This window comes from Vanellus vanellus (assembly GCF_965231255.1).
Source record: "Vanellus vanellus genome assembly, chromosome: 19".
Classification (NCBI taxonomy): Eukaryota; Metazoa; Chordata; class Aves; order Charadriiformes; family Charadriidae; genus Vanellus; species Vanellus vanellus.
In genome coordinates, this window is record NC_138924.1 from 4,432,240 (window position 1) to 4,448,361 (window position 16,122).

At 49.0% G+C, this 16,122-nt stretch overlaps 1 protein-coding gene across 1 annotated transcript in view; it reads left to right on the forward strand.

Annotated features, from left to right (window-relative positions):
* Positions 1 to 619: 619 nt before the first annotated feature.
* CAMKK1 (calcium/calmodulin dependent protein kinase kinase 1) overlaps positions 620 to 16,122 on the forward strand; it is a gene marked incomplete at its 5' end in the record, with an annotated part of 62,266 nt that continues 46,763 nt past the window's right edge. The window contains 3 exons of the mRNA XM_082492866.1: positions 620 to 1,075; positions 11,660 to 11,707; positions 13,427 to 13,480. Coding sequence (XP_082348992.1) covers positions 620 to 1,075; positions 11,660 to 11,707; positions 13,427 to 13,480 — 558 coding nt within the window. The remainder of the gene's footprint in view (positions 1,076 to 11,659; positions 11,708 to 13,426; positions 13,481 to 16,122) is intronic.

Sequence of the window (16,122 nt, forward strand, 5' to 3'; positions counted from 1 at the left end):
AATTGAAAGTGTGGAAGTCACCGGCCATGGCTTGGCTTCCAGGCCATTCTGTGACCCTCTAGGGCCTTACAGGGCAACAGAGAGACTACTGTGGAGCCCTAAACGGCTGTGGATTTGCTGTTATGTGCAGTGGGTTTGGATACATACCAGAAGCTGTTATACCCTGTAAATAAGAAATGAAGAGTTTGAGAGTTTGACCCTTTACCCTCAGCTTGTTAAGCAGCGGTACTCCTCCCTTTATTGTAAGTTCTTGGTTGACTGTCAGTCTAGCTACAGAAGGAGTTCTCTGCTGTGTCACTTGTTGCACATCAGATAAAATCTCATCTTTATCACTTTCATATCTAGCTCAATGCTTGGCTTTGCCTTTCCTTCTGAGTGTTTGCAACTTGTTTACAGCCTGCCAGTGTTTTGCCTTCACTTTCTTTTACCTTGGAAGAAGCCAGAGATGGGTGTCTTGGTTATGTTTGTGTAGAGTGAACATTATTATTCCGTTTACCTCTGTTTGTGTTTCCTTTTAGGTACTTCATGGAGAAATTCCTTCATGCCACATGCTGTCTGTGAGCGCTAGCATTGCAGCTCTCTGCAGTGCCACCTGAAACTATACCAGCTGGACGCAGCAATGGGGGACTCTCCAACAAATGCTATGGATGGAGGTGTAGACATGTGCTGCAAAGACACGCAGACTGATCTGGTAGAGCGGGTAGCAGCCATAGATGTGGCTGTTGGCCCAGACAGAAGTAACCAAAATGGTGACGACAACACTGAAGAAAATGACACAGTCTTTTCTGATAACATAAAAGACATCCAAAGAAATGGAGTCAACAGTGACATGGGAATTAACAAATTTCTACCTTCCCAACAGCCAGAAGATGCTCACTGCAGGCATGTTCCCAAGAGACCTCTCACTAGACCTGTCCTATCAAGTAGGAAATTGTCTCTTCAGGAAAGATCATCAGGAGGTTATTTGACTTCTGGAAACACTCCAGGTTATGGTCCGTATGCCACAGGGCCATCGCCACGGATAATGAGGAGACCGACGATAGAGTCTAATCGGGTCTCCATATCAGATTCTGAGGTAGGCATGTTCTCACCTGTAATTGTGGTGTCGAGGTAAGGTAAGTCTTTCTTAACTGGTAATGGGAGTCTTCAGCCTTTTGGTACAGTAGATCTAAAAGCACTGTTTGTGTGTTTTGGTTTTTTTTTTTTTTCCAAAGGGGGTGGGGGGAAATCTCTGAAACCAGTGATTGTATTAGCTTGAAATGGCTGAACACCTTTGCATCAATCCCCTAGACCTCTGCTGGGTGTAGCCCTGGACCTGACACTGGTTCCTTCAGCCCCTCACCTGCCTTGAATAGTCCTGTTCTGTAGCACACAGAGGCTTGTCAGGTTGTTTAGAGAAAGGGCTGTGACCAAATGGCTTTGCTCTTGTGTCCCCACTGTATGTGCCCTTGAGGAGTTTATCAGTCACAGCAGCTTTGCTGATGGTATTTATGGATTTAAGCTCTGGAGATTATGTATCTGCTATTGTATTTTGTCATTATTGAAGGCATGATTTAATTTTATAAAAAGCTTAAATGCACTGGTGTTTCCCACTCCTGTCAGGATTTTCCTTTGTCTTTAAAGTGTTTGTATGGGTTTGTAACAGCAGTGACTGAGGGCTGTGACCCCCCCTGTCCTTCAGAGGAATGTTAGGGTGGCTGTGGTTCTTGCTCATCCGTCTTGTGGCTGCTCTCTCAGTATCGGATCTGGGCTCAGACCTGTCCAGCATGTGTAACACACTGTTAATGGTCAAGTGTACTGATGGAAGCAGCTGCTGGTTACAATTCCCTGTGTTGTGCTGGGTGGGGAAACCTGTCCCCTTCTGCTGTCCCAGGGAAGGACAAGGAGGAAGGTGTCTGTGACTGCAGCTTTTCTTTCTGATATTTCTTTCCCACTGGAATGAATACTGTGACAGGGAGCGGAGAGATGGGCTGCTTGGACCACACTGCCTGGTGGTGTGCCAAAGACGCTGAGCCTGTAGCAGAGCCCTTAAGGAAGGGGCGTACAGATCAAACTGACTCCAGCAGGGCGCTCTCTGAAAGCCGGGCATGATGGAGGTGCTGTAAATGGGTGTTTCTTGAAGCCAAAGTGTTTTGTAAAGTGCTATTGGCTGAGGTAAGATTTTTAAGTAGGGAGTGGGTTGTCTGTGCTGGAGAGGGAGCATTGTCTCTGTGGGGCTGGCAGCTGGTTTGGGGGGAAAAAACACACCTCAGTTATTTCCCCCAAGGTATGCCTTTTCCTGAGATTTTTATCTGCTATTTGTGGAACAAAACCATGTTTTCCACGTCTTGCCACTTTTCTCTGGACTGAGTTTGTTTCCCAGTCATGTTTGTCTTTGTTTCTGCTCCTAGGGAATGGGGCAGGGGCAGAGGGAGAGAGGGATGGGAGATGTCTGTGGGTGCCACAACTCCACAGTCTCAGAGGTGCCGTAACAGAGAGGAGAGGGCATGCTGGAGAGAGAAGCAGTGGTGGTGTGGACCTGCTGGCCTTACCCTGCAGGGAGGGTTGTATCTCCTGCCTGGGTGCTGTGGAGGTGAGCCCAGGAGAAGCTTCTGGTTCATCCTGTGACCATGAGCCTTGTTCTGGTGAGGTATAGGCCCTTTCCATGGGCATTTTTGATTTTTTTTCCTCTAGGGCTGGCAGTACAGTGATGCTCACCCAGAGAATTCACTTCTGCTGCTGTGCCCTGGCGCTGAAGTGAGACAGAGACAGGAGCTAGGGGCTCAGAACAGCACCCATCCCATTCTTCTCACCCAGTCGATGGGGAGCACATTGCTGAACATGACTCTGCCAGTACCACTGTGCCAACGTGTTGCTCTTGGGCACTGTGGTGTTCCCAGCCACAATGCTTAGATTCCCCCCCATGGTCCTGCCCTGTGTCACAAGGGACCCAAATCACTGGAGTTTAGACTTTTGCCAGTGTTGATCCAAGTCACCTGGAGCTTAACATCTTTGTAGCTTAGTGTTTTCCTCCTGAAAAGTGGGAAGCTCAGAGGATGGGTGCTGTGTACGAGCATATCGGCCATTGTCCTCTGGGAAGTTTTGTAGGTCACATTAGCTGTGAGATGGGTCATAGCATCCTTGGCCAATAGAGGATATCTGCAGAAGGTGCACTGCAGATCTTGCAGCTTCTTTGCTGGCAGCTGTATGCTTTAATAAGAGATGGAGAGGGAGGGGAGCTGGTTCTTGGAAGCGGACGTGACTTGTGTGCCAGCTCTCCCATCCTGCGGTACTTTAACTGTGCCAGTAGTGGGGCTTGTCCGAAATCTGTTTCAAAGTAACTGCAGTGGAGTGTGACTAGCACATTCCCATCTGCAAGCAAATTCAAAATACTCTGTCCTCTTCCACAGCATCTGCATTTTGGGGAGCAATTGCTACTGCCTTGAGATAGGAAATGCGTAGTTTGAAATGCAGATGCAGAGCCCTTCATTTTGGTGCTCCGGCAGCAGTCCATTATGCAGTGCTGCGTTTTTAATGGTCACTCTGATCTAACTGTTTAGAGCCTTGCTCCAGTACAGCCCAGATGCTTAACAAAGCTGTGCTCGTTGGAAAGCATCATTCATATTAATGGGGAATCGCTGCAGTGGTGGGGGGGGAGCCCAGACGAGAGCTCTGTGCTCACCCTCACAGCAGTGTTCTTGGGAACTGTTTCATCTTTCCAGCTTATAGGGACATTATCTCTATCCTGTAAGGACTAGGAAGATGCACAGTTGTTTATAGGATGAAGTTTCAGGCTGACCACTGAATAATAAGAAATGTTAGGTGTGTGACAGCAAGATGAGCATGCAGCTGAACTCCAGCATCCTGCGTATGACCTGCCAGTGACTGCTAAGCGCTTGTTGCAGGGTTGTTGTATTCATGGCTGAGAGACACTGGCAGTCCAAATACGAGCTATACAGCAGGGAACTTGGAAGAGAAATGGTGAGCAGATCTGATGTTGTTCCATGCATTTGCTCAGCATGTTTGCTGTAAGCGAATAGAGCCTTGCATGTGAGCAGGGAAGACTGAGCAGAGCCAGAAGGTATGGGCAGGGCTTCTAAGAGTTATGGGAGACTCCCTGTTGAGGCTTTTGGCCCTATGGGGAATAAAATAACCCTGTGATGAGAAATGCAATCATGGTGTGCTTAGCAGCAGCTGCTGTTGTGTTTTCAATTGATGATTTTAATACACAGACCCACAGTAAGCAGGGAGGCTGGTAGGTCACACTGACATGATCCAGCTCACTGGTCACTGTACTGCCCTGTCTCCCTGCCAATGACTCCGACATGTCTTGTTCTAGGCAAGCTGCACATTTGTACTCGAGCCCATGTCTCTCACCTGCTTTAGGCCCTTTTTGGAGTTGCTCCTTGCATTGAGTGTCCAGCATCATCAGTTGGTGCCTTTTGGGTGGCAGGACATCATTGCTCTGACTTGCAGCCGCTGCCTGAGTGAGTTAGAGTCTGTGCAAACATTAAGATGAAGTTCACAAGCATTTGGGCTTTATCAGTGGCACGTGTGCAGGTGGCTGTCCATCAGGAGCAGAGACAGATGGGACAGCTGCACATCAAAATTTCCTGTGTCTTGCTGATAGTCATCTAGTATTGAATCTGCTTTCCCTCCTCAGTGATAGCAGGAGCAGCAGATCACTGCCTTGCTGTCAGCAGTTCAGTATCCTTGTCTGATTTGGAGAAATAATAGAGAGATGTGCTATATGGGAGACTGGATATGGAGATACAGCAGAGGTGAATTTTCTGTTGTTCTCTGAATTATGGAAGAACCATGTGCTCAGTTAGAGAGATGCTGCTGAGCTTTTTAATGCTGATTTAATACTTGTTCACAGGCTGGGAGGAAAGCTTGTATTCAGGGATCAGAGGGCCAAGAGCTGAAGCTGAGCCTGTGACGCTGTGGGAGGCTTCATGCGGTGCTGCGAGTAGACAGTGAATTGTGCTGCCCCATCCCCAGGTTTCATACCCCAAACTCCTGCCTTCTGAGTAGGGTTTCTTGGGTTTGTTATTTAAGAAAACAATGGTTCCTGGGACAGCAGGGCTGCAGCAGAGCCAGGGCTTGTTGTCTTAGACAGAGGCAGTTCCTGATCAATTGAGCAGGGCCACCAATTAGCTAATTACCCTGAGACAAAGAGTTGGCAGCTGCTGGTGTCTTGCAGCCACTGCTGACAAGTCTGGATCTGCACCATTAACTCTGCAAGAGAAGTAACCCCTTATGCTCTTCTGACATTTACTGTGTACTTAACCTGATCTGTCATACCTCTGCCAAAATGAATCTGTAACTTCCAACATTCCCTGCTTGTTTCTTTCCTTTCTTAGATTACTTGGGGACCAGAAGGTCCTTTCAGTGTTGCTGTCTCCGGTAGGAGTGCCTACTAGGCTGGTGGGATTTCTGCTGCCTTTGCTGCCCATCAGTGTGTTGCTCTAAGAAGGGAATGGCTTTGCCTTTAGCTATGGTGCAGAAGTGATTAAGCTGAAGCTATTAACTGTATATAACTCTACAGAGCTGATGCCAGGACCCAGAGTTTAGGTTGCTGGCCCACATAGCCTCTGTTGATGTGACGTTCCCATCGCCTGCTTGATGCAGACAGCCTGGTGAGAGGAGAGGGTTTTCCACGAGGCTGCTAAAAGCAGCTTCTGCTTTGCTGCATGGATGATGCTCCAGTGCTTGTATGTACGAGGGCAAGGCTCTCTGTGAACATGTTCATATAGACTGGTGGGTGTCTTGTTGCTGTGTTTGACAGAGCTTGTCCCAACCAAAATGGCTGGGCTTGCATCTGTGAAAGGTTAGAGGTCCTGCTTGCTGGAAAGTGGCATTTGAGAATGCAATGCTGTTTTTTGTTCTGCCATCCCAAACCAACCTTTTTAGGTAGACAAGAAAATTCTCACTTGGAGAGTGGCTATCAAAGAAGAATAAAAGATATCTCTTTCTAGGCTTCTTCCCCAGACCTGCCGGCACAGTCTTTTCTCCCTCCAGTCTCTTCTATCTGAATTGTCTTCTCTTTCATGTGTTCCCTTTCTCTCCCCTGCGTCCACCCACCTCTTGGCATCCCAGTAGTCCCTCCACCATCTGGGATCAGTGGGAGGTTGTTCCAGCTCCCCACTGCCTGGGCGGCCCCGCACATTTGTGGTGGTGGGCTGGGGCTGTGTGTGCTTTAGCAGGAGTGGAGAGGATGAGTTGGGCCTGTGTGTTCTCTCTCCTCAGTGCTGCTGCTGGCCTGAGCACGCAGGGAGGAGGATGAGCTGACAGGGAATTTTCCTATGCTTGATGTCCATGGCTTATCCCAGAGGCACGGAAAATAAACCACTCTGACCTTTCTTTCCTTGGCTTTCCACATCTTTATCGTAGACCTCCTGCTTGTTTGGCCAACTGGTTTGAAGCAACTGCTGGCAAGAGCTTTGAGAGGCAGTGCTTTGGTGTTGAGCTGATCCAGGTCTCATCGTCCTCTAGTCTCTTGTAGCTGCCTGGTTTTCTTCATGAGGTTGTGATTTCCTTGCTGTGTGCAAAGGTAAACCCAGGTGGGACCAGGGTGGTGGCAGGGACTGAGCTCCTGAGTGTGGGCTGAGAGATTCCTCTTCCAGCGCCATGAGTCACCCGAACTAATTTCTTGTAACGGTCTTACCATGGTGCTCACACTAGAGCTGTCTTGAAAAGATCAAAGATACGTGGAAAACATTTCTTCAAAGAAGAATCCCCCAAAGGCACTGCTAATTTCTTTTCCTTGGATTAATTAACCTTTATTTAAAAGTTACATTTCCAACTTCTCTAAGGGTAGGGTTGAGAGAAGGAGAAAGCCCAAAGCTGCAGTTGCAGTGCAGCTGGAACAAGGCTGCCTTTGTCCCACCAGTCCCAGCCCCCTCTTATGCTTCTAGCCACTTTCCAAATGATACCCCAGGGACCCGGTGGGTGCCTGGGCTCCTGTATCCAGCTTTGGGATCTCAGGTGGGTGACCCCAGACTGCGGTGCTGAGCCTTGGTGTTGCACTTTCTGCCCAGCCATGACCAGCACTCCTGCCAGCAGTCCATTGTGATGCTGGGCTTCCTGTTTTGGATATTGTTTAAAAATCTGTTTCTTTTTCTTAATTCCATGAGCTCTGGGCTTCCTGTGTGTCCTTCTATGTCCCTGGACAACTTTCTGTTTTGTATTCATTGCTGCCCCTAATACCCATTTTCTGGCTTTTATTCATTTTGTCTGTTTTTAGAACTGCTTTCACTTCCTCTTCCAGCCAGGATGAGTTTAAACCAGCGCTGTCTTCATTACTGGCTTTTAGTTCCCAATTTTCTTTCCCATGCTTCTCTTCTAAAGTGTATCTCTGAATTGCTGAAACTTAGAATTCTTTTCAGGCTAGTGAATTTTGCGTCTTTTGAGGGACAACATTCTTCCAGTATATATGTATGTAGACAGTCTGTTTTCAGAAGCATCTTACTTTAGAAACCAGCTCTGGCTCCTCCTTCCCATCCCGGTGTTCCCCTGGACAGCAAAGGCTCAATTCTCAATTTCTTGAGGTTTCTGTCACACAGTGGTGGCAGCAGTGGATTTATGGAATTGGGCCTGGACTCTGGACTTGACTGTTATTTATGAATTTTGATCGGTTTGTTTTCTGTGGCATTGATTTACCATTCCCCCCATCTTGAGTAATACCTTGGACATGTTAACGTATGGGGCATCTTTTTTTTTTTTTAAGGTGGAACAATTATTGCATGCTTGGATGGACACAGCAGTCTAATTTGCTGACAGCTTTTCATTAAAGGATCTCATTAAGGTTCTTGCTCTGTTCATATTTATCAGCAGTTGCAAATACATTGGCATGATGAAATCAAGAGGATTGTACACTTATCTTTAAGAAACACTTGGCCCAGAGATAGGTGTTCCTCTCCGATAAAGGAATAGTACGATTATCCCACTTCCTGCAGGAGAACCAAATAATAACATAATAACAACCCTGTCCCTGCGCGGCAACACATGGCAGGAGTCACTTGAGCTGTGAATTATGGTCTTTCTGCAAGGAAAAAAAAAAGGTAGAAAGCACCTATAATCTGGTTTGATTTTTGCTGTGTTGAGTTCAAGGGCCTGAAGCACTGCAGAAGCTAAGATGATAGTGCTTCTCGCTGGTAATTACCTGAGCGGAGAGTGATGGAGGTGTGGATCAGGTAGGGATGCAGTGATAGTGAACGTAAACTCTTGGAGGCTGTGCTGGAGCCCTGGCCCTGTCTGAGGCAGCTGAGCCCTGGCATCACCCTTCCTTCAGACCCTCTCTGGGTGTTCCCATCCCAGTATTTATTCATTCCTTTCAAAAAAACAGCCCCAAAGGTGGGTGTCCTGGCATTGCTCATGGGCTCCATTTAGCAGCAGTGAAAGACCAGAGAGATGCTTCAGGTAATCAGTCTGGTGTAGAATAACAGTGATAATTTCTAGCCAGAGGCAAGAGGGATGGTGGGAAAGTGATGGTCAGACTCAAAGGAATTGGTGCTTTGGACACAGGGAGCAGGCGTAGTCCCTCCTTGGTTGCATTTAATATTAGTTTGCAAGGAGAAGCTGCAAACTCTGTGCTTTAGAGATGCCACCTTGTCTTGAAACTTGGATTGAGAGCATCCCTGAGGAGAAGGACGTGGGGGTGTTGGTTGATGAGAAGCTCAACATGAGCCAGCAATGTGCTCTTGCAGCCCAGAAAGCCAACCACATCCTGGGCTGCATCACTCTGAGGGTGGTGAGGCACTGGCCCAGGTTGTCCAGAGAAGCTGTGGCTGCCTCATCCCTGGAGGTGTTCAAGGCCAGGTTGGATGGGGCTTGGAGCAACCTGGGCTGGTGGGAGGTGTCCCTGCCCAGGGCAGGGGGTTTGGAACGAGATGATCTTTAAGGTCCCTAACCAACCTAAACCATTCTATGAAACAAGATTCTGAGTGCAGACCAAAGGGTACATGGCTGCATGTAAAAGGCTGTACTCATGTGAGTGTTCCCTACTTACGGGAGGAGGCCAGTTAATGGGACCTGGTCATTGCAAGCTTGCTGGTGTGAAGAACAGGCAATACTGAGGTGGTTGGGGGCTTTTTCAGAGGGGTGGTCACTTTTCCTGCCTGTCTCAGGCACTCTGAGCGTTTCCCCATCTCTGCAGCACTGCAGTTTTGCTCAGGACAAGGTGAGGGGTGCGAAGCTGAGCACTGGGGAAACCCAGGGCAGGAGACATCAACAGAAAACTGTTCCTGCTTCACTTGTGAAAATCACTGAGATGCAAAGCACAGCCTCGGGCTTGGAAGTGAATCTACTGACACAGGGTTTTCAGAGGAATTTGTTCTCCACATGTCTGTACCCTGAGTTCCTGCGTGCTGCCTGCACCTTTGGGGAGGGGAGTCCTTTCTACAAAACTCAGTGGTACTTGTCTTTCCCAAATATTTCAGTGGTCTTGTGCTTTACACCTTGGCTTTTGCTGGGTCATGATCTTTCCTCTCTTGTTGCTTCTAGTTCTGATGAATTGTTTTTTGCCTTTGGAAAGACCTGTGCTTTGCTAGCAGCAGAGTTAATACACATCTATGGCCCCATTACTCACAGTTGGCTCTTCCTCCCTGTCAGCGTGGTGGAAAAATCTTCCTTCACTAGGAACAAGATCAAGATTTAAATCATTCCTTTTATTCCTGACAAGTCACTGCTTGCAAGCCTTAAAAGTCATCAGTTCCCCGTTCCTTTATTCTCCTTCACTGTGATGATTGCTTGCATTAGGAGTATTTTCTGGTTGGTGATGGGAGGGGAAAAGTCAAAACCTACTGCATCCATGCTCTAATACATCCCAAGAGGCAGAAGAGTTACTTTCATTGGGGATGCTGCATGGGGCCGGGGCTGTAACACCCCCTCTTCTTAAAAGCGGACTGAAGGTGTCTGGCACAGCTTTGCTGTCCTGGTGCTGCTATTTTGAGGCTTATAGGAAGGCTAATCTACCTGTCTGCATACTTTATATCATCTTTGTTCACAAAGAAGTGCCCGGTCCCCGTGCAAAAATCACTTCCAGCCTGCTTTAGTGCTTGGCAATTTCAGGGAGAAATACTGTGTTCAAAAATGCTGTCCGGGGAAGTGTTGTCCTGTCTAAGGCTCAGTCCACACCATGTGCTGTGGTTGGAAACTCCCCTGCCCCCTTCTCTCACCCCACTGAGTCTGGGGCTCTCCCCTCCTCTGCAGTGAAGTGCTCTGTATGAAGTCAGGACCAAGGCACAAGCCTCTGCAGCCCACCCTCCCTGGTGCTGGCACCGCAGAGATTCCTGCAAGAGCACTCTGACTCTTTGCCAGGAGCTTTGCATTGCAGCAAGGTGTGCTCTGTCCTCCTGTGGACCCCACTGTGGTGGCCAAGCTGGGCAGGTCCCTGGGTGCTCCTGGGCAGCCACAGGGAGAGCTTGGTGCAGGCAGTGCGCAGTGCTCACCTTGCGCTTGTGGTCTTGAGCTCCCCAGACTTCTGCGGTGTCTGGGATGTTCTTGTAATTAATGAGGGTGGAAGAGTCAGCTCCAAGTGAAATGCAGCAGGTTTTGCTGCTGCTGTGAAAGAAAGTGTGTTCCATTAGGAAGTATGATACTAAAGGAAATGATGGATGTAGCATCAGATGACTGCATTCCCATCTGTTCTACCTTGGCTTCTGGCAGTTGACGCCTGGGGCCACTGTCACTCCCTGTGTGGCTCCTAGTCTGTCAAGGAGCTCAGCACCCCATCATTACACCCTTGTCACAGCTTGCTGGGGGCCTGCATCCAGCACCCTTCCACCCCTTGGGGTTTCAGTGCTGAATAGCTTGCAAACAGAGACCAGGCCTGCTTAGGGGTGATTTATTTTGTCAAATACTGTATTGGCTGAAGGGAATCCATATTTTGTGTTGCATTGCAAAGGAGCTTGGCTCTGTGTTCTTGAAGAGCAGCCCATGATCCAGGTGACAGCTTCCCTGGGTGCAGCCCCAGCCTGTGTGCATGGCCTCCAGAGGGTCCCTGTCTTTGCCGGGCTCGTGTTGGGAAGGATACGGGCTCGTGTTGGGAAGGATACGGGCTCGTGTTGGGAAGGATACGGGCTCGTGTTGGGAAGGATACGGGCTCGTGTTGGGAAGGATACGGGCTCGTGTTGGGAAGGATACGGGCTCGTGTTGGGAAGGATACGGGCTCGTGTTGGGAAGGATACGGGCTCGTGTTGGGAAGGATACGGGCTCGTGTTGGGAAGGATACGGGCTCGTGTTGGGAAGGATACGGGCTCCTCCCCCAACCCTGGGGCTGGTGTGGGTGCTGGGTGCTGCCAGCCCGTGAGAGCTCTGTTACCTGGGGATGGGTGTTTTTTCTGCTTGGTATTGAGCACAGTCCAACGTAGATAGTTAATGTAAAGGGGCTGGGGGCTGCTGTCAGGCTCACCGGGCTGATCCTAGAGTGATGCTGGGGAATCAGGGTGGAGGGGCCTCTGGCATTACACCAGCATAGCCAGAGTCAGAATTCAGCCCATAACTGCTTTGTCTTGTCTTGGGCTGCCAAAAAAAATGCAGTGCTTATAGTGTAATGTATACTGGTTTAAATAAGATTTAGTCTTTCATTATTCAGCACTCTGCCTCTACTTGATGCTGATTCAAACTCAGTCATTTCCTTCTACCGATGCTCTAATTATGTTCTCCTTTTGATCTGCAGGACTGTGTGCAATTAAACCAGTACAAGCTGCAGAGTGAAATAGGCAAGGTACGTTACTGGAGCTCCTGTTTGTCACAAGCAACCTGTATGCACACACACAAGTACAAGTGGAAAGATCATGCCATCCTGAGGCTCCTTGCAACTTGTGGGGTTTTTTGTTGTGTTCTTTTTGTTACCTTATTAGTTTGAGCAAGTTTTGTTCAAGGTCAAAGTGGAGCTGCTTCCTCTGAAATCTAAATTTATTTTCCTTCCCTCTGAAGGTGGTTAAGCTGGCTCCCTTCCAAGCTGTTTACTTGCCAAATGTAATGCTAAGAGCCTTTGTGTTAATACAGCCCAACAAGGAAAGAAAACAAAACAAAAAAAAGAAATCAGGGCAGGTGTTTGGTCCCCATCAGGACTAGTTTAAGTTTTTATGTCCATGAATGAGATGCTAGTTTAATTCTAGTCCATGTTTAAAAGCTGGAGAATGATTCAGAAGAGATTCCTCCAAAGTTATTTAAAGGTCTAGGCTGGCAAGCAGTTCAGACACCTGCACATTTGGATGTCTGCCACCGTTGCAGATGGGTCTGTGAGTGACAGTGCTGTCTGGAACCTGTACCTGCCTTTGTGGTCAGAACAATGCAGTTGGAGGGGACTGCAACCTGAGCTGCAGAGGCCTTCACCAAAAGTTTCCTCCTCTCCAAAGTGAGAGACCTTGGGCTGTGGGAGGAGGCACCCTTGCTGTCTGCACAGTGGGCTGTGTGTTTGGCTGCTGGCAGTCAGGGTGTAATGCTGGAGAAGCCACTGGTGGTACAGCAGATGTCATCTGAAATTCACACAGCTTCAGATCCACTTACGGCTCTTGTCATTGGCTTAAGTATGGTTTAACGAGAGTGGGAGGCCTTCTCTCTGGTGGATTTGCCCCTGCCTTCTCCTCCCCTGCAGGTTACAGTGAGCAGATAAGCACCCTGAGGTTGGTAGAGGGTCTGCTGGACCTGCTATGCTTCTGGATCAGCCAGATGACTTGTCAGTCTCCTCTGAGGGTGGAACCTTCATTCCAGCTCTTAGTGAAGTCAAGAGAAATGTTTTGAAGGCTGTGGTGTTCATCCCACTCACTTATTCAACAGGCATCTGTCAGGGATGATACCTAGCCATGGTGTCACATGTCACTTGCATAAAGTGTATACTGTTGACACAGAACTGTGGAAAAGTGATTTGGATGGAGTTTGACTTCAGGGTGTCCCTGGAGCTGTGGATACAGCGGTGATGTAGGCCTGCATCTGCCTGGGCAAGAGATGGTTGGAGGGGAAGCAGGCAGCTGGTCTTCACTGAAGTCCATTTGCTGTCGAGATAAAATGGTTTTGTGCTGAAAATAATCTTGCACAGAAGTACAGGAAAGGTGTTTATGTAACATTTCCAAACTTGCACAAAAAAAAAAATCCGCTTGAAAATTATTCTGTTCTCCACCCACATTTGAGTGAAGAGAGACACAGTGGCTTTGGCTCAGGCCAGGAGGTGATGGGCTAACACTCAACTCTTCCAGACATTGTTAATCCTCAAATGCTCAGTGACTCCAACAGAGATGCCAAAATGTACGACCTTGCTGCAGGGTCACATTCCCTGCAGTCTTTGCTCAGGGGTAGGCATGGCCTGAGGCCTTAAAGGTTTGGTGTTGTGGTTTATTTTTTTTTTTTTTTTTCCCCTGTGTTAAGACCATGGTCTACCAGCCTTGAGCAGCAAGGAGATGAGGTGAAGCTGCTGAACTGACTGCAATTTGTTTATTTTTAGGGTTCCTACGGTGTTGTGAAACTGGCCTACAATGAGAATGATGACAAGTATTACGTAAGTGTCCCTTTCCTCTGCTCCTTGCTGCTGCCACTGCTCATTCCTCTTTACCCCCGAGAGCTGGGTCCCCTCTGCCTTGCTGCTTTTAACATATGCATTTCTGAGTCTCGTAACATGCAAGGAATTGAACCTCCCTGTTGGGGATGGAGCCGCTGCTTGTGTGTAGTGCCAAATGGGAGGGAGATCAGGTGAGCCATCGTATATAACAGGCGGGAATCTCGGAGGCAGGCTGCAGAAGTGTATCAGTGATTTGTCATGATGTTTTTCTAGCTATGAAGCAGGTCACCTGAAATTAGCAGCATGTGGGTGGTGGTATTCAGCACCTGCTGTGCCTTGGAAGATCGGCCTGGAATGAGCAGGCATGTTTTGTAAGGAAATGGGGGTGTTGATCAGAAAGATGCTGAACAGTGCGGCCCAGCTGGGCAGTGCCTGGTTCCCCTGCATCTTACCTTCTTGCGGGATGCCTCCCCATACTCCGAATGGGACCTTGCTGTCAGGTCATGGGATGTAGGGTACAGGGCAGAAGGCAAACCTTGGCTTTTAAATCCTTTGCTGAGCTGAAGCCAGAGTTGGAGGGTTTCAATTTCAAAAAGACTGCTTATGCTGAAGGCTCCCTCCCTGTTGCTCCCCTTTGAGGGCAGGTGAATCCAAACCATCCCAGCTGGGATTCCTGCAAAATCTGTCTGCAGGTGTGCTCAAGTCCCTGGGTTTGCCCTGTGGCATGTTTTGTTCATGCTGAGGCCAGGAGCTGGACAGCTGGCAAAAGGAAAACTGCCTTACTCTGTGTGTCTGTGCCTGAAGGCTTGTAGAAACAGCTTTCGGCAGTTTCTGGTGAATCCCAGGGCAGCTATCTGCTGAGCAGAGCTGGGTGGTTGCAGTGCTGTTGAACCCAAACCCCACTGCCCTTGACACAGCCCTGCCAGTCTGGCCCTGGGCTTCAGCTGCTGCTCCGTACTGTGTTTGCTAAGAGGGGTCCTGCTCTCGCTGCTGCGATGGAGTGGCCTCATGGGTGGAAGTGGGCCCATCAGAGCACCTGGGCAGGCTTGTGTGCTGCTCCCTGTCCCACTGCACAGAACTGTTGGTCCTGGTACAAAGGGATATAAGAAGATGCCATGGAGATGTAAGGCGTGCTTATTCCATGCCGCTCACCAGCTAGCTTTTCTTCCCTGACTCTTGGATTTACAAGTGACGTATCAGGTTGGAGAGGTTGGGTGGAATTGTATGCCTATTAGTGTTCACTAGCCCTTCTGTGCTTCCAGCAGGCATGAAATTGCAGGAGAAATGTCTTGAAATGAAGGATGGAAGAGATGAGGCAAAAATCTGGACAAGGTGCCCTGGAGCTGGCCAAGCAAAGGAACCACAATTCTTTCCATCTCTTGTCCTTTCCAAGCTGACTCACTCACCGCACCGGAGCGGTTGCTGTTTCCAATGGCTCCCTTTCCCTGCTGCCCTCCAAGTCCTCCCTCCTGTGCCCTGCAGCAGGATGGGTTTGTTCTGCAGAGCGTGATGGTGCCGGCAGTGGCTTCCCTAATCCATCTGTCCTGACAGCTTAGACAGTGCCAGGACCAGCGGCACTAAGTGGGAACACATCGCATAACACTTATTTCCAGCTGAAAATATTTTTGCTTTGAAAATTGTGCTCTTTCCATTTTGATGCTGCCCTTTTGTTCTGGGAATCCCGATGCTGTGTTGCAGGCTGCCCAGGGTGGGCCGGGTGGTTGTCACAGCTCAGCAGGAGAGAGCTGGGTTTAGGTTAGCATTGCCTGCTGCGTTCTTGTCCGTGGTTTGGATGTAGGTTAACGCTGTGGACGTAGATTTAGCTGGTCAAATCAAAGCCAAAAGTGAAAGCCTGTGTCCAGGTTAGCCTGGTGTGTGTTAGTTAATCCCCACTTAATCTCCATTTCTTTTTCTAATCTAAGCAAACACTTTAAAGCTACTGCAGCCTGAGAATGGCTCCTGTGCCTGGGCACTGTTTGAACCTCACTGCCCGAAGAGGGACAGGGCACGCAGAGCCTATTACCACCAGTATTGCAGGGACACGCTCAGGTTCACCCCAATCCTTCTGTTGCAGTGGTTGAGGCAGGGTCTGAACCAGATCTGAGCTGGGACCCTGGGGCTGTGAAGGTGTTCCTGGGAGTTGTGTGGAGTGCTGCAGCAGGTGGAGAGATGGGACCAGAGCAGGAGCATCGGCAGTGTCTGCCTGTGTTTCACTGCAGTGGATGTTGGCATGTGGGAGAGGAGAGGGCAGATGGCTGCACTGCTGCCAAAAGGCTATGCTGCTAAAGTCTGTTTCATGTGCTTGCTACCCTTTTGGCTGGGACAGTGGGAGCTTCTCCCCCTTTCCCAGCTGCAGTCACATGCAGAGACAGCCTGCCACCCCTAATCCTTCCAGGTGCCCATGCTTGTGTGTTCCAGCTGTGATGGAGAGACCTCTACTTTTCTAAGACATTAAAACAGTCAAGGAGCTGGCAGACTTTAAAGCTTCAGAGAAATAGCACATTGCGTAACTGGCTAATGGTTGCTTAGGTCCCTATGCCTCCTGGTGTGTCTGACCTGTGTGCACTGCCAGCGCTGAGATAACTTCCATGCTGCTCTGCTCATCACTTCCGTCTGAGGCCACGTTGCAGCAATGCACCCCA